Raw genomic sequence first — 25534 nt, forward strand, 5'->3', positions numbered from 1 at the left:
TGTCTCTTGATGGATTGTAGGGGCAGCAGACATGTCAACATTTGCAATTTGCTAGTTCCTTCTTCCTTGCCTGCTGCTTCCTCCCTCCCCCCAGTTCCATTCAGTCTTCAGATTAAATATACAATAATAGTTTTCTGTTCTGAAAAACCTCTTCACAGCCAGGGCTGGTGGGAATGACCCTTAGTTTAGTGTTGCTGGTGCTCAGGGGATGGTAGGTTCTGTGCTAAGAGAAAGAATGTGAATGGAGTGAGTTCCTTTTGCAGAGGGGACAAGGTATTCCTGTTTAGGACCTTGAGAGCCTTAATCAGAGCAGAATACGGACTCATTCTCCATGGAAAGGATTAGAAAATCTATGATGACAATATCATTTAAAAGCAAAAACAAAAACAAAAAAAGCCAATCTTCTGGGGTTCAGGGATCCAGCTTGGAAAGATACGTTTGCATCTAGGCACTGGCAGAGCCCAGCTCTGTGTGTCTATGGGGGCTCAAAGCAGGAGAGAGAATATGCCAGTGAGTCACCAAGTCTGGCTATTTGCTGGAAAACTGCTATTCCCAGGTAGGGAGGGACGTGACTTCGCAGGAAACCCAACCAAAGTTTGAGGTATTTGTGCAGTTGGAAAGTACATGACCAGCCTGACCTTATTTATGTGGGACATACTGACCTGGGAAAGACTAGAGCTCTTGGAGTCCTAGGGCTGGTTCAAAGCTGGGAACAGTAACTCTGATTCCTTTTAGAATAATCAAATTCTTTGCAGTTTACTTTAACATCTTTTTGTGTCTCTCTCCTGGGCAGGCCCCTCCCACCTCCTGACTTGAGGACTGATGGACCTTCTAAGCATTACTTCCAGTGAATCAACTTTGAACTTGGGCAGTGGAAAGCTGATGTGAAGATATTTTCATTCTGCAGGAGGACGCTAACCATTCAAAGGAATGAATTTCTAATGGTGGAACTTCAAGTACCTAGTGTGACCAAAGATGTTTTGGGACAGGATGTTCTAACTTGTGCTCTTCAAATGATTGACTAGGTAGCCTCTCCTACTTTGCCCTTTTGAGAGGTTGGCTCTGCCTTTTGGAACTTCAGAAACATCTGACTCATTGTCTTTCTCAAAGGTGAGTGGATTTCGGTTCACTCCAAGGACTTACTGTTAATGGGTATTTAGAACTCAATATTATCAGTAAAAAACAGTAGGTCAGTGCTTTTCTCATCACTTTGATAGCAAAGGGAGAGCATGTTTCACATGCTGCCTTCAGGTACTGAGGGGAGGTGGATTTTATTACCTCCTCTTTATAGAAAAGGAACATGAGGAACCCCAGGAGCTGAAACTGCTGACTCTTGGAGTGTCCCCAGACATGATGTGAGCACTCTGCCTCTCTAACGAGTCTGTCTGGCTATCCACAACAAAGGATGTAGCCAATTTAAGATAATAAGCCCAAGGAAGGGAGATGTCTTCACATTTTTATTTTCTACATCAATCGGTTTGGAGCATCTGAGCTTTGTAATTACACATTTCTCCTTGTCTATGCTCGTTTGCTAGTGATGTTTCCCTCTCTTGGCCTTTAAATGAGCCAGTTTAGCAACAAGGCACCCTGACATGGGGTTTTTATAGCACACGACAGGGATATTTCTAAAGCACACAAAGGATTTAAGTCACAGATATCTAGCAGAAGGTCGTGTCTGCTCTATTTTAATAATGTTTTTAAAGAAAATAATTTATGAGTTCAGTGTGCTCTGGGTCATTTTTTTAAATTAAAATTTAAATCCTTTTATAAATTATAAATTATTTTTAAATTATGTTCGGAAGCTAGGAATAGTACCACTGATTCCTTTAAGGATAATCATATTCTTTGCAGTTTATATATTTTAGTAATATTTAATCTTAGCCAGCCATTTATGAGCTCTGTCACAGGTTACCTGCCTTCTCTGTGTCTCTGTTTCCTCATCTGTGAAACAGACATAAAAATAGTACCTTACTCACAGCTTTGTTCTGAAGATTACATGAACACATCTGTGTCATTAATGCCCTTAGGACAGTCTAGAGTGCTCTACCAAACTTAGCTATCGTTAGCATATTATAACTGTTTGAATTACAAAAGTAATATGTACTTGTTGTAAAAAAAAAAAAAATCCGAACAATGTAAAGGTTTATAAAGTAAAAAATGATAGTGTCCACTCTTCACCCAGCCCCATCCAGTCCTACTTCCTGAGATAGCCACTGTATATTGAGCGCAATTTTTCTATGCACATTCATGCAACTACCTTAGAACTTTCCTTGCCCCATCTAACAACTGATCGTGGACATCCTCCCCAAGCAGGTCCCCTGGAGCCCCCTCTTTACACAAGATGGGCATTAGCTCCTCGTCTGATTTGTCTGTGGCTCCAGAATGTGTTTAAGGCAGCTTTTCACATTTTTGTGCAGTCAAATCCTTGCTCTTTTCCTTACGCCTCCTGGGGTATGTACAATGCGTAGGAAGACCTTCTCTGGGAACAGCACTTAGAAATACACTTCCCAGGACTGGAAAACAAAGACTTGCACAGTTCAAGAGAACTTTTGGAACATACATTAAACTTTGTGATTCATTAGTGTGAGTGTATTTTACTTTTTACTGGAGAGGTTCAAAGACTGAAATGCTTTTAGGTGTTGAGGGGAAATGCTACCTTCAGCTAAAGACAAGAAATGCAGGAGTGAAGACACCCACAATCTGCACAGGCCTCTTCATGGCACCCACAGGCTTTTTATAGGTCATGGTGTGGAGTGAGTCGGGGGTAGAAGTCCGTAATTTGGTGTTCGATGAAGTTGAACCTGCGCTTTAACCAGCACGGAGTGTAAGAAACTGGCTTTACCTTCAATGACCTCATTTCAGAAGGTCATTGTCAAAGATCATGAGAGCAAAATTGTGTGGAGATTCAAAATTACCAACAAAGCCAGCTGAAGGCAGTAGTTCTTGGCATGTTCCATCAAGTCCTCTGCATACTTGCTCACATCTGGGCATTGAGACACCATCTTTGAGAACATCACTCAAAGGTATTTGCCAAAAAGACAAGTGGATGTTTAAAAAGAAAAAAATTGAGTGATTGCTATATCTTTGACAGTGAGGTATTTCTATAAACATCTTACTACTCATGCTTTTTCCTACTCCTCTTTTTTCTCAGTAGACGCATGCTGTGTCTACACAAAGTCAGCACAACTAGATAATTAAATAATCTTTTATATTTGACTTACAGAGTGCCAAATAATTGGATCAATTAAAAAAAGAAGGCCTATTTTGAGGCCTTATTGATACTAATATATATATATTCAACAAACATGTATTTAACGTCCACTATGTAAAAATAATGTCATTAGGAGTTGTAAGATTTTTGAAGATAAAAAAGATAGTCTCATAATCTAGTTATTTATATTCTTTAATATTTTCTAGACCTTTCAGGGAATAATTTAGAAGAACACCAAGCAATTAGGAGCAGAATATTTTATATTTTATGGTAAGGACAATTCTCGGTGTGGTCTATCGTGTTAATCGGTATGCTCCTCAGACATACTATTTTTAAAGGCACTGTGTAGCAGTCAGCCACCAGGATGGCCTCTGATGATCCTTGCCTTTGGCATAGTCTTCAAACCCTTGTATAGTCCTCTCCCGCAATGAATCAAGCCCTAACTGACTAAAAGAATACAACGGAGGGGATAGCGTGTGACTTGGCAGGCTAGGTCTTTAAAGATACGGCAGCTTCCATCTTGGTCTCATGGATTGCTTACTCTAGGGGAAGGACTAGAATTCAGGCTAATGGGCAAAACCCAGCCTGCTGATTGTTTGGTGTGCCTGTGAACTAAGATTGGTTTTCCTATTTTTTTAATTTTATTTTTTTTATTTTTTTTATTTGAGAGAGAGAGAATGAGAGACAGCACGAGAGGGAAGAGGGTCAGAGGGAGAAGCAGACCCCCCGCCGAGCAGGGAGCCCGATGTGGGACTCGATCCCGGGACTCCAGGATCACGACCTGAGCCGAAGGCAGTCGCTTAACCAACTGAGCCACCCAGGCGCCCTTAATTTTTTTTTTTTTTAAAGAAGAAGAATATGTGACAGAGACTGGAGGTGGCCCACAGGCTTAAAATATTGACTATCTGGTCCTTTACAGAAAGAGTTTGCTGTCCCTGCTCTGAGCAATGCTGCACCTTGCTGTAAGGACATGTATATGGAGTGTCCTGGGCCTCAGACGGTCCTACGGAAAGGCCAGTATGAAGAGGAGCTGAGGCCTCCCACCCAGAGTCAACACAAGCTTGCTAGTCATGAGGGAACCGGCAGGAAAGTAGAGTCTTCAACTCCAGTTAAGCCTTCAGAAGATTGCAGTCTTACCTGCCATCAGCCTGTGTCCTCATGAGAGACGCTGAGCCAGAACCATCTAGCTAAAACAATAGCTGAAGCACAGCCATAAGAGATAATAAATGACAATTGTTATTTGAAACCTCAAAGTTTTGGGGTAATTTATTATGCAGCCATCATAAATGGCATGTTACATATTGTTTAAAGTCCCCAAGTAAAATGCTCATTCACTTCCTTCAATAATTCTTGGAGGTGGACAGAACATAAACACACAAAAATCTCCATCACCATATTGTATCTGATGATTTCTAAGCTTTGCAGTAACTACTAAGACCTCAGACATCACATCCCAATAAATGTATAAGAATCAAATCATTTTGGGGCACCTGGGTGGTTCACTTGGCTGAGTGTCTGACTCTTGGTTTCAGCTCAGGTCATGATCTCAGGGTCTTGGGATCAAGCCCCACATCAGGCTCTGTGCTCAGCGGGGAGTCTGCTTGAGGATTCTCTCTGTCCCTCTCCCTCTGTCCTTCCCCCCATGTGCTCTCTCTCAAATAAATAAATACATCTTTAAAAAAAAGAATCAAATTATTTCTTTAGTATTCATAAGCATCATCAATTTTTAAATCTACAGCCTCTACAAGCTGCATTTGTTTTCTGCTGACGTAATACTTTCGTTATACCTGGCATTCTTCAAATCATTAATTTGGGAGTAAAGTGAATTTAGAATTGCTGGCCATCAGTCTGTCAATTACTCCATCAAGCAGTTTTTTTTTTTTTTTAAGTAGTCCTGGAAGGCATTTATTGTTCCCTTTGCACAGATAAGAAAATTAAGGCTCACAGAGAGTAAGTGACTACAACCACATAATTGGTTAATGAGAGAGCTAAGATTGAAGCCCAGCCTCCTGACTCTAAGCTAAGGGCACATGTTTCTTCACCTCTGAGTGTACATAGTCCAGAGTGGCTCTGGATTATAGCTCAGATGTGTCTGTCCCTATCATGAAGTGATACGTCATTTGTTAAGCCCTCACTGGTGTGGGGTGCCAGGAAATGGATGCTTTGTCCTAGTGTCATGGAATGTCCATCCAGCAATATTTTTAAAGTCTTTACCATTGTGCTAGTACTGACCTTGGAAATTAAGGTCCAAGTTTATGTTCATTATAAATATACACTGTCCAAGTGCTGGGTATCCACTGGCAAATAAAACCCACACCTTCACTTTCGTGGATCTTCCAGTCTAGTCTGGGACCTTATAGTCTATCTGGTATTTTTTTTTCTTGGTTACCAACTTATTGCTTAATTATGGTTTTTTAATATTGTATGAATGAAAAGCAATAAGATGCCTTGAGACTCATCAGTTATTTAACCCTTGAACTTTTGTAAGGTTTTCTTTCTTTTTTTTTAAAGCTAAATCCCCAGATGGGTGAGTAATTAATTAGATCAAGGTTCAGAATGACAAAGACAGATAAAGTAACTGCAAACAACATCATCCCACTTTGAAAGCGCTATTTTGGTCTTTCACCTAAAGTGACTTCTTTCTGCTGAAAGAGATTTGGCAGCAGCTAGCCTAGCGGATGGCAGAAAAATCAACCATGAGCTATAAAGGTTTCATAAGATTGTGACATGGCCCTATTTTTACAGCCATTGTATAATCAATGGCAAAACAGCAGGGGAACAAAAGTAATTTATACCTTATTTTTGGAATGCAATAAAATCTCTATTTTGCTGTTTCTAGATTTAAAGTCCCTATTTTGTTTTGATGATGACTTCAATTAGTTTTCATCTCTTATGCACTAACCAATTGAAAGCGGTAAGAAAGGATGGTCAGAGGCATGCTATGTGGCAAAGAAAAGTCACGTGAGAACTTCAGAAATTTGCTCCAGGAAGTCCATCAGAAAGATAAAACCTCTCATGGAAAGGCCACAGGAGAGTACATAAGAAGTAGTTTATAAGTAAACAAACTTGTTTTTCAAGGAAAGGGTGACAATGACAAAAGGTTTCAAGGTTTGTTTCACTGATTAACAGGTCAGGAAGAAGTTGTTTGTTTTTTTTTTTTTAAAGATTTTATTTATTTATTTATTTGAGAGAGAGAACACATGTGAGGGCAAGCAGGAAGAGGGGCAGAGGGAGAGGGAGAGAGAGACTCTCAAGCAGACTCCCACACCCCCATAGACCCCCCCAACACAGAGCCCTACACCCAGCTCAATCCCATGACCCTGAGATCATGACCTGAGCTGAAATCAAGAGCCAACCGCTTAACCGACTGAGCCACACAGGGGCCCAAAGAAGTTGTGTTTTTGAGACTTCTTGGATGGGTTGAGTTGGATGGCAGTGGGGGATGGGGGACACTGGGAAGAGACTTATCCATTCATGCATATAAAAATGCTGGCTCTGTCGGAAGAGCATGCAACTCCTGATCTCGGGGTTTTGAGTACAAACCCCACATTGGGAGTAGAGATTACATAATTAAATAAACCTTTTAAAAACTAAAAAAAAATTTTTTTTTAAACGCTTTCTGAGCACTTACTTTTGTGTGAGTCAATGGGCTGGGTTCTGGACTACAAGTAAGTATGAGATAGACATGGTCCTTGTCCTCAAAGGAGTTACAGTTAGTGGGAGGAACACAAAGGGCAAAGGAAGTTAATCAGGGTAAATGGAGGAACGCGGGGATTCCTGGAAGGACAATTACCTCGAATTTGAAAACTCAGAGGTTTCCTGGAAGAATTCCTTAAAGCTGACATCTGAAGGATGAGAAAGACCAAAGAAGAGGGTCCCTAAGGAAGGGAATCGTATAGGTAAAAAGCTCAGAGGCGAAAGAGAGCAAGCATGGTGTGTTTAAGGAAAAGAAAATAATGGTGGAGGGTTGGGGACAGTGATGAGAAATAAGGCATAGGGGTCCTCTAAGTCTAGTTAAGAAGTTTGAGATTTAGCCTGAGGGTCAGGAAGGGGTATATTCAATCTTCACTAAAAAACAAAACAAAACAAAACAAAAAAAACAACTGGCTGCCAGAGAGTTGGAAGCTGTTGTCACCCAGGTGGCAGCTAATGGTTAGCTGTACCCAGAAAGTTGCTGTGAGGATGGAGAGAATGAAGAAATAGTCAAGAGATCTTAAAGAGAAAGAATCAGCAGGAGAGGATTTGATTATGGATGGGTACAGGACAAGCTGACAAAGGGGTAGAAAAAGTTTCTGGCTTTGGCAACTGAATAGTCCAGCTCAACTGAGACAAGAGACACTGGGGTAGGAGTAGTTTGATTGAGAGGTGGGGGAAGGTTGAGTTAAAGGTGGCTGGAGGATACGTTGATTTGACTCACAGGAGACTAAGCTTAGCGGTTTGGGAATCATCTGCATAAATGGGAGAAGAAAGGTTCAAGACAGAATCCTGAGAAAGGCCCACAATGAAGAGAAAGAAACGCTTGTAAATGAGATTTAGATGGATTTTTTGAGAGAAGAAAGAAAAATCAGAAGAAGGTAGTATCAGGGAAACCCAAGGACAAGAGTTTTCCAGGGGGAGGGAGTGATCAACAGTGTTCAATGCCATTGAAAACCAGGTAGAAGCATCAGACAAACTCCAACTGAAGGACATTCTACAAAATAACTGACATTTAAAAATGTCAACACCAAGAAATACAAAGATTGAGAAATGGAGATTAAAGGAGACAAAAAAAAAACCCAAAACAAAACCATGAAAACTGAGAATGCAATGCATGATCTGGGATTTTCTTTTGCTGTATCTTCTATCATTTTTAATGGTTATATAATAATCCAGATAATTAAGTTCATTCAATTATATTTGAGTCAGTCATTTTATGAAACAAACAGGAAAGTAATTTAGTATTAGTCCAGGCTTTGTCACAATCTATGTTACTTTATTTTATTTATTTTATTTTTTTTAAGATTTTTAAAATTTATTTGACAGAGAGAGAGCGAGCACACAAACAGGGGGAGCAGTAGAGGGAGAGTGAGAAGCAGGCTCCCCGCTGAGCAGGGAGCCCGATGCGGGGCTCTATTCTAGGACCCTGGGATCACAAACCCAGCGGAAGGCACGTGCTTAACTCTCTGAGCCACCCAGGTGCCCCTCTATGTTACTTTAGAAGAATGTTTTTGTGAGATTCATTACACCAAAAAAGATGAAAAGTGAATCTATACACTTTGATTACCAACGCTGGAAGAGAAAATGAAATTTACAGTTGCTGTTTTACGTTTGTCTGAATATGTTTTTACTTCTGATTTTATCTTTAAATTTGCCTTCAAATTTGGCATATGGTTGACCAAACCTCAGCTAGCATTATTTAAAATATTCATCGCAAGTGAAGGACTCCCTAATTTATGGGGTTCTATCCTAAGATAGGCATCTGTAGGAGGATGTGGATGTAAAGGACTCTTTCAAGAAGATGCCGAAATGGGACAATAACCTTCAGTCTCCTTTCTGTGGTCCTGCAATTCCAGCAGTTGTGTACAGCTAAGTTACATGCAACATACTAAAATATTTTCATTGTCTTTGATAATTTCTCTCTACTCTTTATGTTTTTTAAAACGTAGACATTTAAATTTTTTAAATTTAAATGTTTTTTCCTGTTCCCTTTCGCGTCCACCAAGAGCATTTATCAATAAGCCTTTAGAAATTGCCCAGCTGTCAAGTGCGCAAAACTTCACGGGCTGGGAGAATGCCCTCAGTCAAGATGGCTGCGGCTACATTCCACTGCCCTTGTTTGCCCTCAGCAAAGGTGGCTCCAGTGACTTCCTTTCAAACCGGCTTTTCCCACAACAAATATGGCGCCTCCGCTTCCGGATTTCGGTGAGCTCCTCTTGCGGGTCGGTGAGTGTAATGGGGCCTTTGCAATTTTTCTCAATCAGTTGTCTCCGTGGACTGAGGAGTGACCTGGAATTAGGAGTAGGTAGGGGGTCTGGGCAACGCTTCAGATCGTTCTCTCATAATTGGGAAATTACGGCGGCTTCTCCTGGCACACTTCCAATTTCCCCCTGTCCCACCCCCTCCTTCTCCCCAACAACACATGGCCTCCGCAGCCACCTCTTTGGGGAAATCCCCTAAATTTCCAGGCAGTGTGACCGGATGCTCTTCCGTTCCTCTTCTCCTTTTTTAAAAATCAGCTTTTTATTTTTATATAATTATTTATTTTAAAAAACAGCTTTTTAAAGATATAATTAACAGTCCATAAAATTCACCTGTTTAAAATGTAAAATTCACTGGCTTTTCATATATTCCCAGGATTGTACAGCCATCGCCCAAATCTAATTTTAGAACATTTTCATCACCCTAAAGAAATACCCTGTACCCATTAGCGGTCTCCATTCACCATGACCTTTCAGTCTTAGACTAATACTAGTCTACTGTCTATAGATTTGCCAGTTTGGAATTCGATATAAACTGAATCATACAACATGTGGCTAAAAGATAAACTGAGGCATATTTAAAATTCTAAGTTAATTCGCGCAAGAAGCGATTCAAATTGGGCAGTATCCAATGCAGCAGTTAATAAGGAGTTCTGAGGAGCTGAACAAAATGAAAGACTTGTAAGCAGGAGGGAGGAGAAACAAGGAAGTAATACTAGGCCAAGAAAGCAGGTTGGTTATTGCAACGTTACATCTCTTTAGGGGATGGCAAGGATCTACCTGGCAGATTACCTAACTAGTGCTGATCAGGCGATTCCTGATTGGTTGTGGAGTTTAGACAAGTGACACCATTTTGGATCTGTTGTCTTGTTTTTTTAACACTAGCTTCTTATCACTAAGTATAATATTTTCAAAGTTTGTCCTTGTGGAATGTATTAGAATTTAATTTTTTTATAAAGCTGAAAAATATTCCATGTGTGCATAGACCACATTTTATTCATCCATTCATCAGTTGATGGACATTTGGATTGTTTCCACTTATTGTTTATTATGGATAAAACTGCTGTGAACATTTGTGTAAAGTTTGTGTGGACATGTATTTTTATTTCTCTTGAGCATATGCCTAGGAGTGGAATTGCCAGGTTAAAGAGTAACCCCGTTTAACCTTTTGAATAACTACCGAACTGTTTTCCAAAGTGCCAGTGACTTTGTATGTGGATATCCAGTTGTCTCAGTGTTGAAAAGACTGCCCTTTCCTTTTCCTGTGAAATTGTTTTGGCACCCTGTGGAAAATCAATTGACCATAACTGTAAGGTTTTACTTCTGGACTCTGAGTTGTATTCCATTGATCTGTATGTCCATTCTTATGCCAGTACTACACAGTCTGGATTATTGTGGCTTTTTAGTAAGTTTTGAAATAAAAAAGTATGAATCCTCCAACTTTGTTCTTTTTCAAGATTGTTTTGGCTATTTTTTAAACACTTTTGTCAATGTCTGCAAAAAGAAAAAAAAAAAAAAAGCCAACTGAGATGCAGCTAAGAATTACATTGCTCTGTAGATCGATTTGAGCCATATTGCTATCTCAAAATATTGTCTTCCAATCCATGAATATAGGATGTCTTTCCATTTGTTTAGATTTTTAATTTCTTTCAACATTTTTTTAAAGATTTTATTTTTAAGTAATCTCTGTACCCAATGTGGGACTCAAATTTATAACCACAAATTCAAAAGTCATATGCTCTACCGGCTGAACCAGCCAGGCACCCCTCTTTCAACATTTTTTTTTTTTTTTTTTTAGTTTTCATTGTACATGCCTTACACATTTTTATTAATTATATTCCTAAGTATTGTATTCTTTTTGATGTTATTGTAAATGGAATTATATTCTTAATTTTAGGACTGTTTATTGCTAGTATATATAAATATTTACACAATATTTGACACATCTTTATTGCTAGTGTAAAATCATTTGCATATACTTTTACTATATTGATCTTGTATCCAGCAATCTTGTTTAACTTGTTTAGTGGTTCTACTAGTTTTTAAAGAGGATTCCTTGGGATTTTCTATAGTTTTACTTCTCTCTTTTATGAAAATCTTTATGGAAGACTTCTATTCCATTTTCTTGCCTAATTGTGCAGCTAAAACCTCCAGTATAATATTGAATGGAAGAGATCAGAGCAGACATCATTACCTTGTTCCTGATTTTAGGGGGAAAACATTTAGTCTTTTACCACGAAGTATGATGCTAGCTATGCATTTTTTGAAAAAAATTTATCAGATTGAGGAAGTTCCTTTATATTTCTAGTTTGTTGAGTATTTTGATCATGAGTGTTTGATTTTATCAAATGCTCTGTGTGTCTGTGTGTGTTGTGGTTTTTGTCCTTTATTCTACTATAGTATATTACATTGATTTTCAGATGTTAAAACAACTTTGAATTCCTAGAATAAGTTCCATTTGTCATGGAGTATAATCCTTCTTAATATTTTGATGGGTTTGGTTTGCTTGTTTTCTGTCAAGGATTTTTGTGTCTATATTCATAATATCAGTCTCTAGTTTTTTGTGATGTCTTTGTCTTGTTTTGGTGTCAGGCTGATACGTGGACTTAGAGTAAATTGGGACGTGTTCCCTCCTCTTCCATTTTTTAGGAGTTATCTAGGTGAGGGAAGGACAAGTGCAGTAGGAGGAAGTAGGACTTATTGGAGAACCTGAAGGAAAGCCATTATGCTTGAAGCCTGGAAAGCAGTGAAGGTTGGAGGATTTGGCTAGAGAGAAATTTCTAGGTGGTGATTAACGTCTCAGAGGAGGAAAGAAGAGAGAGCCTTGGGCTAAGCATGGAGGAAGTCCAGTTGGGATTGGAAGATGAGCCACAGAGCAGGCAGGAAGGAACAAAGGCAAAGAGATGGGAGGGCAATCAGGAGAGTGGCTCCCTGAAAAGCAAACAAAAGATGGCAGAGTTTCCAGAAGTTATATGCTGAAGTGATTGAGTTGGTGGAGATGAGGAAATGAGCCAATTTAGACTCTTGAGAAGTTTGTGGAAGGGAGAGGAGACTGGCTGTGGGGAGGGCAGGTGTCAAAGAGTTCCTTTTCACTTTTCTTTCTTTCTTGACAACTTTTAATGTTGATATGATTTTTTTAAAGTAATGTATATATTTACTTTTTATTTAAATTCAATTAATTAACATATAATGTATTATAAGTTTCGGAGGTAGAGTTCAGTGATACATCAGTCTTATATAACACCCAGTGCTCGTTACATCATGTGCCCTTCTCAATGTCCCTCACCCAGTTACCCCATTCCCCAACTCCCTCCCCTCCAGCAGCCCTCAGTTTGTTTCCTATGATTAAGAGTCTCTTATGGTTTGTCTCTCTCTCTGATTTCTTTTTTTTTTTATTTTTTCCTCCCTTCTCCTATGATCCTGTTTTGTTTCTTAAATTCCACATATGAGTAGGATCATATGATAATTGTCTCTCTCTGATTGACTTATTTCACTTAGCATCCTACCCTTTAGTTCCATTCATGTCGTTGCAAATGGTAAGATTTCATTCCTTTTGATGGCTGAGTAGTATTCCATTGTATATATATACACCACATCTTCTTTATCCATTTATCTGTCGATGGACATCTGGGCTCTTTCCATAGTTTAGCTATTGTGGACATTGCTGCTATAAACATTGGGGTGCAGGTGCCCCTTTGGATCACTACATTTGTATCTTTGGGGTAAATCCTTAGTAGTGCAACTCCTGGGTTGTAGGGTAGCTCTATTTTCAACTTTTTGAGGAACCTCCATACTGTTTTCCAGAGTAGCTGTACCAGCTTGCATTCCCATCATAATGCTGATATGATTTTATACCTTCAAAAAATTGCAAGACTAGTACAAAGAACTCCCAAATAACATTTTCCAGATTCGCCTGTTGTCTGTTGTCTACACTTGCCCCATCCATTTACTTTATCATTCTCTCTCATACACACACACACACACACACAGAACTATTTGAGAGTATGTTGCACACATTATGTCCCCCTACCAATGAATATTTGAGTGGCATTCCCAAAGAACAAGGACATTCTCTTACATACTAGGTTTTGTTGAAAATGGGTTTGGGCATATTGAAATATCCAAGTGAAGGTCCAGTGGAACAGAAGTGGGAGAAGGGGTTGTCATCACTGAAGGCTTGTTAAAGGGTCCAGAGGGTGGGATTTAAGGTGCAGGTGGAGGGGTTGGACTTTGCCACAGGAGGGACGGCTCTCTGTTGTGAAGAGAGGTGAAGCAGTGGGCAGATGTGGGAATCTTTGCTCTGTTTGATAGGGGAGTGGAGGAAGTTCCTCTCTGCTGGATTCTGTTTCCTTTATCAATTAGGATGTGAACAGATCTACTGAAAAGAGCAGGAAAGTGTGTGAGAAATGGGAAGGGCCTGAGTTGAAGAAGATTGGAGAAAATGCGAGAGTCAAGGAGAGGGGAAGAGGGAGTTATGAGATAAACATCTCAAGCTTCATGTGGCCAGACAGCCCATTTCAGGCTGATGCTCATTCATTTAGGGTGAGCCAGCTTGTCCTATTTGGTGACTCACGTTTAGCACTGGAGAGTGGGTGGATAAGTTGAGTTCATCTAGGCTGGAGTTTTGCCAAAGGAGTATGATAAAAGGACAGAATGGTTAGGGAAGGGAAGTTTAGGGTACTAAGAAGATAATGGACTATAGAATACACTGGATAAGGATGAAAGAAATAAGATGGCTACTGAATGGGAAATAGAAGGGTAAATGGATGGGAGGTAGGCTGGGAAGATAGGAGCCTGTAAATTGTTTTTTAATTATTACTATTTCACTTATTGGAGCTTGACATTATTGAACATGCATTCTGTACTGAGTATTTTACGTGCATTAATTTCATGTAATTCCTATGACAACCCTATGAGGTAAGCATAGTCATCAAGCCATTTTTTAAAAAAAACCTTTCTTTCTTTCTTTCTTTTCTTTTTTTCTTTCTTTTCTTTTTTTCTTTCTTTCTTTCTTTCTTTCTTTCTTTCTTTCTTTCTTTCTTTCTTTCTTTCTTTCTTTCTTTCTTTCTTTCTCTTTCAAGAGCACATGGGTGTGTATGAGGGGGGAGGGGGGACAGAGGAGAGGGAGAGAGAGAATCTTAAGCAGGCTCTACACCCAGCACAGAGCCCCACACGGGGCTCGATCTCACCACCCTGAGATCACAACCTGAGCTGAAATCAAGAGTCAGACATTTAACCGACTGAGCCACCCAGGCGCCCCAGGCCATTGTTATAGATGAGATGACCTGCCCAAGGTGACACAGCTAAAAAGTGACAGCAGGGATTCAAACCCAAGTCTCTCACTCCAGAGACCCTGCGCATCTCTGGACCTTTCTGCAGAGCTTCCCAGCTGTGTTACCTGCTTCACTTTTACCCTCCTCGCACTCATGCTTCATTTGGCTAACGGCGTGAGCATGTGGAAATGCAAATTGATCTTATCATACCCTAACTCAGAAGCTTTCATTACATTTAAATGGAAATATATATACAAAGATGAACTGACAGATGAATAGAGAGTTGGATAGGTGGACAGTTTTGTGATAAGGAAAATCACAGTAAAATGTTGATTGTGAACTCTAGACAGTAGCTATAGGGGTATTCATTGGATAATTCATTCCACTTTTCTTCACGTTTGACAATTTTCATGTAAAATGTTGGGAGGGAAGAGTCTTGATTGAAAAAAGAAGTGAAGTTAAACAGCCTTTTATATGGGGACCCTGGCTGACTTGGATTCGTAGGTCTGTAAGAATCCGTAGTCGTGGAAGATGACTGTCTTTGCTCGGCAAGCAGGTTTTGATGTACAGAGAGACTTCTTGTGTCTCTGCCTCTCCAGTATTGGGAAAGAATGCTCAAACTGTGTAACTAAAGTACTTTTAAGAGAGGAAAATAAGCTCTTCTGGAGAAGGAAGTGGAACCACCTATTTAAAGTTTTAGGGCAAAGATAATCATTGCGGGGACACCTGGGTGGCTCAGTTGGTTAAGCGTCTGTCTTCAGCTCAGGTCATGATCTCACTTGCAGAGGGAGAACACCTTATTTTATCCTGGGATCGAGCCCCGCATTGGGCTCCCTGCTCAGCGGGGAGTCTGCTTCTCCCTCTGCCCCTCCCCCTGCTTTTGTGCTCTCTCTCTTTCTCTCTCAAATAGATAAATAAAATATTAAAAAAAAAGATAATCATCGCATTCTACTTGTGGTTGCAGACGATAGAAAGGGTCTCATCTGTCCCTCGTATTTGCTTTCTCCTGTGCAAACTCAGAGTTCCAGATGTTCTGCAGTCACAGATTCTGACTTTGTAAGAAACAGGATTCTGCCTTTCAGTAGGCTTTCTTTTTTCTCTTTTTGTTCGAATGCCCAGTTTGGAATGTATTTGACATTTAATACAAGTGATTCTAAAAGAAAAGATAGATGTCACATCAGTTGTGCTGTTTGTTTTCAAGGATTCCTTTAGTTTGTATCACTAATGACACTCTTGCTTGATGGGCAATTTCGAGGCTCCTTTTCAGGCAGGCAGGATATACGGCTGTCCTTCACTGACCTGTTTTTTTTCCCTTCCAGGAGCCTCCAGAGCAGTGTTTGGTAACATGAGGGGCGAAGGAGGAGACACAGATGCCTGTGGCAGAGGTGTTTGCTAAAACTTCAGGCTTGGTTGGCTAATATAATGTGTGAAAGACAGGATGTTCTTGCTTCTTTGGGAACCTTGATCCCTTTGCTTCTTGCAGAAGCAATCAGCTGCTATCTTGGCTCACTCTCTGCCTGAGCGGATGTCCACAACAGCATGTGATCAGGTGTCCTCAAACAAGAAGAATCTTGCCAGGCCTCTCTGTTGATTTGTTTTTATACACCCCTATCTTTGCCTGATCAGGTGGTACTTTGGGCTGTGCAGAAGCAGGAGGCTGGGAGGCCTTGGAGCTGGGTTCATCCTAGATTGGTACTTTCTAGATGAGTTTCTTTGGGCAGGTTACTCTGCTTCTCTCTGTGTCTGACTCTCTGACTGTAAATGAGGGTAGTAGCAGGATTACCTGCCTCCTAGGGCTGTTGTCCATAAAGCTCTTAGCACAAGGCTTGGCATCCAGCCAACACTGGATAAATGTTATCTACTCTTATGCTTATTCTGAAATTGCTTGTTTCATTCAAACATATGTCTTTGAGATCTTTCAAGTTCCAACCATCATTTTAACAGCTGCACCATATTCCATAATGGTGGAATATGGCCTCCTCCCAAAGCTATTCCTCCTCTAGTCTTCTCTAACTCAGGCCATAAAACCACCCCATCGTTAAAGCTGCCACTCCTTGTTGACTCTAAGTTTCTCTTCAACCTCGTTATCCGTTCAGTTAATAAGTTCTACTCTCATTTTAGTTCCTAAATATGTCACTTAATCTGTCCCCTGCTCTTGATTGCCCTGCCCTTAGTCACATGCTCCTCCTCTCTCACCAGGACCATGAAAGGTGAAGGAATTCCTGTTGCTTCTGAGATTGCCTGCCACTGGGCTGAAACCCTGCAAGTGCATCTCCTATCCAGCTGCCAAATCTGCAGATCTGACCACGTAGCTCCTCTGCATGGCGCATGGTGGCCCATGGCAGTCACGATGTGTGGTGTTGGCTACAATATGATTTATTGATGACAGCAATTTATGAGTCAGACTTGCAGAGGGAGAACACCTTATTTTATTTTTTAAGTGTTGGTTTTTTAAGAGATTTTATTTATTTTTGTGCGCGAGCTTGCGAGAGAGAGAGAGAGAGAGAGAGAGCGAGCACGAGCAGGTGGGAGGGGCAAAGGGAGAAGCAGACTCCCCGCTGAGCAGGGAGCCCGATGCAGGACTTGATCCCGGGACCCTGGGATCATGACCCGAGCCAAAGGCAGATGCTTAACTGACAGAGCCACCCAGGCGCCCTTATTTTATTTTTTTAGGAACACCTAATTTTTAATAAGGAATGTCCAAATGATGAACCCAGTAAGTCACCTTTGTGGTCTCTAGAGCTCAGCTGGAGAGTTTGTGTTTCCACGTTGCTGACAGCTGCCGGGCCTTGCTGTCCTTCCCAGAGCTGGTGTAGGAACAGGAGAGAGCCCCACGGTCATCTAGCTGAAACCACAGGGTTTGTCCCTCCCCAGTTACTCACGCATGACTGTTCTTTGAGTCTCACTTTGAACTCCCGACAGCCATGCCATTGTGGTTGCCCAAGCTGGTTCTACTGGTGTTTATGCTGTCCTCCAGCCATGGTCTGGCCTGCCCCTTGCTTGGGGATAACCTCATCCAGAAAGCTTACTGTCCCTTTCTGGGTTCTCCTCTGTCTTGTCCTTGTGTTTACATGGTATATCTCTGTGTTTGGATCGTCCCAAGCTGTGAGCAACTTGAAGGAAGGGTCTATTACATTCCCCTTCGTATACCCAGGGCCTGGCATGTGAAATAATTGAGTGAATGTGTGTTTGAGTATGCCACAGATAAAAATACAAATCATCTATAATCTCACTGTTCAGAAACTAAACCACTGAATTAATTACCATTAAGTTAATTTGGAATATACCCTTGCAGATGCTTTTTTTTAGCTATAGAACTGTAGATTTCTTACTCATACACACACACACACACACACACACACACACACACACACGCTGACACTCCACACATGATACTGTATTTTATAGAAATCTTTTTTCCACATAATATATCATGAACAGTTTTTTTTTTTTTTTAAAGATTTTATTTATTTGAGAGAGAGAGAGCATGAGAGGAGGGAGGGTCAGAGGGAGAAGCAGACTCCCCGCTGAGCAGGGAGCCCGATGCGGGGCTCAATCCTGGGACCCCAGGATCTTGGCCTGAGCTGAAGGTAGTCGCTTAACCAACTGAGCCACCCAGGCACCCTCATGAACAGTTTCTTGTCTCATTAAATATTCTTGTAGCCCTTGGATTATGGTGCTACATGGTGTTTCATCCTTATCAGACATGCACCTTATTCTCCAGCTGAAATTATTTTATTTTTTTAAAGATTTATTTGTTATTTTGTTTTATTTTATTTTTTAAAAGATTTTTTAATTTATTTATTTGACAGAGAGAGACACAGTGAGAGAGGGAACACAAGAAGGGGGAGTGGGAGAGAGAGAAGCAGGCTTCCCGCCAAGCAGGGAGCCTGATGCAGGGCTTGATCCCAGGACCCTGGGACCATGACCTGAGCCGAAGGCAGACGCTTAACGACTGAGCCACCCAGGTGCTCCTTATTTGTTATTTTAGAGAGAGAGCATGAGTAGGAAGGGCAGAGGGAGAGGGAGAGTCTCCAGCAGACTCCACACTGAACGCAGAGCCTGTTGTGGGGCTCGATCTCACGACCCTGAGATCACCCCCTGAGCTGAAACCAAGAGTCAGACGCTTTAACTGACTGAGCCACACAGGCGCCCCTCCAGCTGAAATTATTAATGGTTTCTTTCTTTTTTTTTTTTTTTAAAGATTTTATTTATTTATTTGTTTGAGAGAGAGAGAAACAGCATGAGAGGGGAGAGGGTCAGAGGGAGAAGCAGGCCCCCCGCTGAGCCGGGAGCCCGATGCGGGACTTGATCCCAGGACTCCGCATCACGACCTGAGCCGAAGGCAGTTGCCCAACCAACTGAGCCACCCAGGCGCCCTATTAATGGTTTCTTTCTGTGCTGAGAGTGTCTGTTTCTCCTGATGAAGAAACATGGTAAACAAATACTGGGTCTAAAGTAAGGACAAGGAAGACCGTTACTAACGGGAACATGAAGTATTCTGGGACTTTCGCCCTTCAAGCTGTGGCGGAAATGGAGACTCCTCTTCTGCAGTGCCTTTTGTATTGAATTGTTTTTCCCATGGCAGGACTATGGCGGCCCAGGAAGCCACTCCAGACAGCCAGTCAGAGGAGAGCAGTGCTCTGGACTTGCCACCAGTTGATGACATAAGAGATTATGTGCTGCAGAGACCCCACCAGGAGGCCGACAGCGAGGCGTTTAATTCTGTGGAAAGCCTTTCTCTTCCTTCCTCTTCTGATGTGGATTCAGGTAAGAAGCAGAGTTCAAAACAAGCTAACATTCACACACACACACACACACACACACACACACACTCTCTACATACGGGTATGTGTTTGTTTCTCTCCCTTCCGGTAGCACCTCTCTGAGGAATGGCCCATTGTCTGGGGTAGAAAACATCTTATCTAAGCACTGTGGGGAGAGACTTCAAAGGACAAGCTCCCTGGTGTAACCGTGACAGGGAGCTGTTTCCTGGAGGCCTTTTTTGTCTCAGTCCCTTTCTAATCTCCGTCCAGCTGCATTCAGAGGCTCAACAGGGAGAGGGTGGAAGTGTTTTTTGTTTTGTTCTTTTAAAACTTCAGAAAGTGGCAATGTGGGCCTGTTTTATGTTATAGGTGATAGTAACAGGGATTTTAGTATTCCTTGTATGAAGTATGCTCTGCATTTGGGGAACAACTTTTCTACAAGTTTCCCTGGCAGAATTGCCAAAAAGTCTATTACTTAAGCTTACTGATGATTCCTTGACATAGTTAGTGACCACCTCTGGTTGCAAAGCCCTTGTCTCCCCCATTCGTTGCCCGGTCCAGACCCGGAGGTCCACGGACATGGACTCAGAGCTCTGCCACTTACTGGCTATGGGACTTGGGGGGACATTTCTTAACAGTTTTGAGCTCTGTGTACTTGACATCATCACTTAGACTTGTTAGACTTCTTAAATTTGATACATCCTAAACCAGATTGCTAATTTCTCTCCCCGCCTCCCCAGTTCCTTCCCTCTCATATATACACACCTGTTCTTTGAGGCTTTCTCATCTCAGAAAAGCACTTTATCCATCTGTTCACTTAGGCCCAAACCTAGGAGGCCTTCTCAACCTCTCTCACGTTCGGTCCCTCACTGCCAGCTCCACTGAATAAATCTAGAATCTGAAGAGTTTTGCCATCTCCATGGCCACCACCCTGGTGTGAGCCACTGTTGTCTGTCTTCTGGATTATTGTTACATCTCCTAACCACCTCTTTCCATACCTGCCCTTGTCCTCCTAAAGTTTCTTCTCAACACAGCCCCCAGAAGATCCTTTTAAAATACAAATCAGATCATGTTAGTCCTTGGCGCAAAGCTCCCATGGCTTCTCATCTGTCTCAGAGCAAAGGCCTAAGTCCTTAGCTGGTGCCCATGCCCTCTGGGCCCTGGACCTGCCGCCTCTCTAACCTCACCTCCTACCCATCTCCTTGCCCTCTCCGGGCTGGGCCTCCGCCACACCAAGTGTGCGTCGCCCTTCACGGAGGCCCACCCTTGCCTCCCGCATCTAAGAGCCAGCCCCCCTCCCTCCTGCTGAGGTTCTTCTGTCATCCCCTACCCCGGCTTTATTCTTCTCCACAGCAGCAGGGCCATTGGGCACCCTAGGTAGGACTGTTAATTTCTTTGTCTCCCCGCATTGGAATATAAACTCCAGGATAGGAGGTACTCGGTAAGTACTTGTATGAGGAAAGAATGAGTAAATGTTAACTGCCATTATTATTTCATTAAGAGATATACCTGTATGGATTTGGGGCTGAACTTGATCCTAACATAAAACTCTGTTCTCCTCTCTGCTCCCTACACGTCTAGCTTAAGGGTGGTTATGAGTGACTTTGGAACGTTCCATGTATAAGGAGTGGGAGTCATAGGCGACACTGAATTAGGTGAAGCCTGAATTTAGCCCCATAGCACGATCAGTGTTGGAGGAGATGGTCAGATTGCCTCTGGCTTCCAGAAGAAAAGTCAAATTGTGTAACTGCTGGAGACACGGCCAAACTGTCAGCCATCAGTGTGTGCAAAGGAAGTTATCAACTCGTGTGCAGTGGTATAAATCCTGTGCCATTTTTGTCAAGATAGAACACAAGAGGCTTATAATGGGCACCCCACGCCCGGGTGAGTCACTCTGGGCCTGTGCCCTTTGGGGTCTCAGCTCTCATTTCTCTCCTCCCTGCTTGGGCCTCCGCCCCATCCCTGGGTGCTGGGGGCCTTCACATGTCACCCATCAAAGCCTCCCAAAAAACGATTTGAAACTTAGACTGAAAGACAAATGACTAACCGTAGCTTCAAGTGTTGGCTTTTCCAGGAAGCTCTTTGTTTAAGAGGACCGAGCCCTAAAAGAATGGTTTAATTTCAGGAATCAAGGACAGGTAGAAGAGAGATTTGGAGGCTCTTTCTGATGTTCCTAAAATGCAGTCCTAAACTCTGGGGGAAGTCGCTGTCCTAACTGCCCAGCCTGATTTACTCTGGGCTGATCATCTTCCATCTCCACTTTCTCAAAACTGTCCAGGGTCTTGAGTTTTGATTTTCTGTTTATAAGTAGATCCACTTTCCTTCCCTTCACTGTGTTCATGAGTAGGTGTACTTACAGGTTCCCTCCCCCATAGCCCTCCAGCAGATTTTGCCCACATTTTAATCTAGTTCTGATAACTCTGGATCTGTTCTTTACTCAGAGACACATTGGTCTCTCTTGGTGCTCTGATGGCTACTGTTCTATTTCAGATTCTTAACATATCCCACTCCCTGGCCAACTTGCATTCTTGGTTTGCTTGTTTGCTGTTGTGTGTTGTTAGGAAGTTGATCTTCTAGGGGTTGGTGAATACAGTCAGAGATTTCCAGCTGACAATCACCATTGGGCTGTACCCACCCTAGTACTCGCTCACTGTTGGCTACACTCATGTGGCTTGTGTTTGGCTCACCATGTGGTTGACTATCTCAAGAACTGGTTGAGTATGGTAGGTTGCTCATAGTGGAATGGAGGTCTGAGGATGAAGCCAGGATGTGGCTTCTCTGGCTGCTGGGTGAAATAGGAGCCAGGAGCTGACCTTTAAGATTCAGTCATGGGCGGGCACCTGGTGGCTCAGTCAGCTATGCATCTGCCTTTGGCTCAGGTCATGATCCCAGAGTCCCAGGATCAAGCGCCGTGTCAGGCTCTCTGCTCAGCGGGGAGTCTGCTTCTCCCTCTGCCCCTCCCCCTGCTCTCACTCTTTCTCTCTCTCTCTCTCTCAAAAACAAATAAATAATCTAAAAAAAAAAAAAGATTCAGTCAAATTAGCCCAATTGTCAAAACCTACAGTCGAAATTCAGACACACAGTTAGCAAGGGGGTGGGGTCCACCGTGGTGGTATAGAAGAGCCCACTGGTAGCAGAGCACAGCCCTGCAAGGGGTAACGCAGCGAGAGTACCCAGAAATCCCGGCAGGTGGCAGTCAGTGTGCAGATGGCTTATCAGTGAGTGGCGAGGTCCCAACTTCAAGGTTGGAGTCAGCATCACAGTTGTAAACCCTGGAAGAGTAGCAGGCTAGGGACGAGTGGCCTCAGTTTTAGGAGATGGCAGGGACCACTGGAGAAGCCAGGTTGTAAGGAAAGGGACCAAGCTGAAGCCTCACTTTTGTAAAGGATCCCCGATTTCACCGTGCAGCTGCCTCTGGCTTTGGCCATCACTCACCTGTTCTTCCCAGTGAGGCTTTTTGGAGGGGTTGCCTGTCTTCCATTCTGCTGCTTCTTACAGTTGTTCCTCATTCCTGGGCACATATCCTCCACCCCCATTACAGACAATACTAGGCCTGCCCTTGCTCCCATGCCAGTGATCTTCCCCAGGAGCTAAACCTTATGGATTTTTTTTTTTAAAGATTTATTTATTTATTTGAGGGGCGCCTGGGTGGCTCAGTCGTTGGGCGTCTGCCTTGGGCTCAGGTCATGGTCCCAGCGTCCTGGGATCGAACCCTGCATTGGGCTCCCTGCTCCGCGGGGAGCCGGCTTCTCCCTCTCCCACTCCCACTGCTTGTGTTCCCTCTCTCCCTGTCTCTCTGTCAAATAAATAAAAGATTTATTTATTTATTTGAGAGAGTGCGTGTGCGCGCACATAAGCATGCACATGTGAGCGGGGGGAGGGGCAGAGGGAGAGAATCTCAAGCAGACTCGCCGCTGAGCTCGGAGCCCAACGAGGGGCTCAGTCTGACCATCCTGAGATTATGACCTGAGCCGAAATCAAGAGTCGGATGCATATCCTAGCGAGCCACCCAGGTGCCCCCCTAATGGATACTTCCCTGCCCTTATCTTGTATGCCCAACTGCCATATCACTGTTCATGCCCTGGAGGAGGATATTAGTAGCAAGGGACATGAGACTTAAGAGCACTTTCTAGGAAACTCAATGAGTTGATAAGAATCTGAAAGTATTAGTCAGAAAAACCTGAAAGCCTCGGTCATTTCAGTCTGGGTACCCAAAGGCAGGCGAGACTGGGCTGTGTCTGTCCACATGAACACAGCTCGTCTGTCTTGAACTGGTGGCTTGGGCGAGGGTTGTCTGACCACTCCTTGTGAAGTGATGATAGAACAAACAACTTGTCACCTAAGCCAGGCGCAGGAGCATGAAAGTGCCTCCCTCTGTCCTTCCTGGTGAGATCCGGCAGAAGACCACACTTGCCAAAAAGGTCTTCCTGAAACCGCATTTCTGTCACATTCCTCTGTTTAAGTCCCTTGGAGATGTGTGTAATCTCATGTCCGGGGCGTGTGTTCAAAATATTTAATGACGATTCAGCAGGATTGCAATATTTTAATAACTGGCAAGGCCCCAGGCAACGTACAGGTGCATGCCACAGGCCCCTGCCGGTCGGTGTCTAACTACCCATTCACATGGGCCTGCCACTCCTGTTGGGCTGGTTTTAATGCAGAGTCAGGCCGAAATGCCTCAGCTGCATTGTTCCGGTCCTTGAAATGTGCTCCTTCCTCCCTGGTCAACGCCAGGCCACTCCAGACACTGCCGAATTGAGTCCAGTTCAGCCCGTCAGTTAATCTCCAACACACACTTATTGATGGGCTTGGACGCCTTGCCTCTTAAATACTTGTTCCCTTTCTCTTTTGTTACTGGGCTTGAGAAAAGCATAGAGTAGGCAGAATGGAAGTGCCAAGGGAGGTGGTCAGTGGTCTTGGATAAACCCCTCAAAAGCAGTCACCAAGGTTTCCTGGAGGTGAAGTCCTGTGTGTACTACTCTCGCTTGAGAAAGTCTGCCTAGTTCATGTTGCTGATCTCATCAGGGCCCTCTGCAACCTTTGTTCTGGAGAGTGCCCCAGACACATTCTCATCAGGACAAAGAGCTCCTCTGAAGTTTTTGCTTACACGTTGCAATATGGAGGTGGGAAATCTTTCTTTTTGAGCCCTTTCCTCAAACTTTAACTTTGAAGAGCATCTGTTGAGAAATTGGCTGATACAGCAAATTGAACATTAAACACAGTAAGTCTTTGATGATTAAAAGCCCTAGCTGACAGCCCAAGCTCTGTGTCTAAAGTTAAATAGCAGTTTAATGTCCCCTTATTTTGCTTTTGGAATCTGTCAACATCCCAATCTTCAAAGGCCATTTTGTAACTAATGTATATTTATGTACATTTATATACAAATGTATATTTATGTTTATTACATATTTAATGTATATGTACATTTATGTACAAATATACATTGTAACTAATGTATATTTAGGCATTTCATCCAAGGAATTTGCTATTTAAGAGTAGATAAATAGAAGGAGGGCCTGGGTGGCCCATTTAGTTAAGTGTCTGCTTCGGCTCAGGTCATGATCCCAGGGTCCCGGGATCGAGTTCCACGTCGGGCTTCTTGCTCAGTGGGGAGCCTGACTCTCCCTCTGCCTGCCACTCCCCCTGCTTGTACTCTCTCGCTCTCTCTCTCTCTGACAAATACATAAATAAAATCTTAAAAAAAAAAAAAGAGTAGATAACTATATCTTTTTTCCTTTCAATGAATCACCCGAGGTCACAGAGCAACCTGGCAACTCCTATTTCCTCGGTGACCCTCTGTACAGACTATTCTAACTGTGACTTTTCCACCCCTTTTCTAAAAGTAGAAGAATATAGTTCTTTATTTTAGGCTACTAAATTGTAGATAACGTTAAATAGTCATTAGAAATACTAGTATAAGAGGAGAATTATTTTCAAAGGCTATTTGCTGACCGCGGCATCTCTCACTGCTCCTCTGTTGTGAGTTTCAAAGACACCTGCTGTGGGAGAAGAGACTTGTTTACTTCTGTGTACTTCGCCTGCACTTATAGTTTTAAAAAGAAATCCCAGCTGATTTGAAAGACGGGCTGTATTCCTGTCGAGAGCCACACCTACTGACATTTATCTCTGAAGTCCAGGTGTAGAGTCCGACCTGATAGCTCTCTCTCAAGGCTACTGCAAGTGAGCATTCACTCATGACTTGTCACTCAGCTGTGTCTTTTTTTTTTTAAGATTTTATTTGTTTGAGAGAGAGAGAGAGCATGAGCGGGGGCAGGGGGGCAGAGGGAGAGGAAGAAGCAGACTCCCCACTGAGCAGGGAGCCTGATG

The 25534-nt window shown here is 42.7% G+C and overlaps 1 protein-coding gene across 4 annotated transcripts in view; it reads left to right on the forward strand.

The window, feature by feature from the left end:
- The first annotated feature begins 9086 nt into the window (after positions 1-9086).
- Positions 9087-25534, forward strand: part of SHLD1 (shieldin complex subunit 1) — a 78345-nt gene continuing 61897 nt past the window's right edge. The window contains exons 1-2 of one of the 4 annotated variants that reach the window (XM_032419365.1): positions 9087-9112; positions 19030-19211. In XM_032419365.1, the coding sequence (XP_032275256.1) occupies positions 19034-19211 (178 nt within the window). In that variant the 5' untranslated portion in view covers positions 9087-9112; positions 19030-19033. Of the gene's footprint in view, positions 9213-19029; positions 19212-25534 lie in introns of all 4 variants that reach the window. The other 3 variants (XM_032419364.1, XM_032419367.1, XM_032419366.1) reach the window with 3 other exon arrangements.

The sequence above is a fragment of the Phoca vitulina genome, unplaced genomic scaffold, assembly GCF_004348235.1.
Source record: "Phoca vitulina isolate PV1807 unplaced genomic scaffold, GSC_HSeal_1.0 scaffold22, whole genome shotgun sequence".
NCBI lineage: Eukaryota > Metazoa > Chordata > Mammalia > Carnivora > Phocidae > Phoca > Phoca vitulina.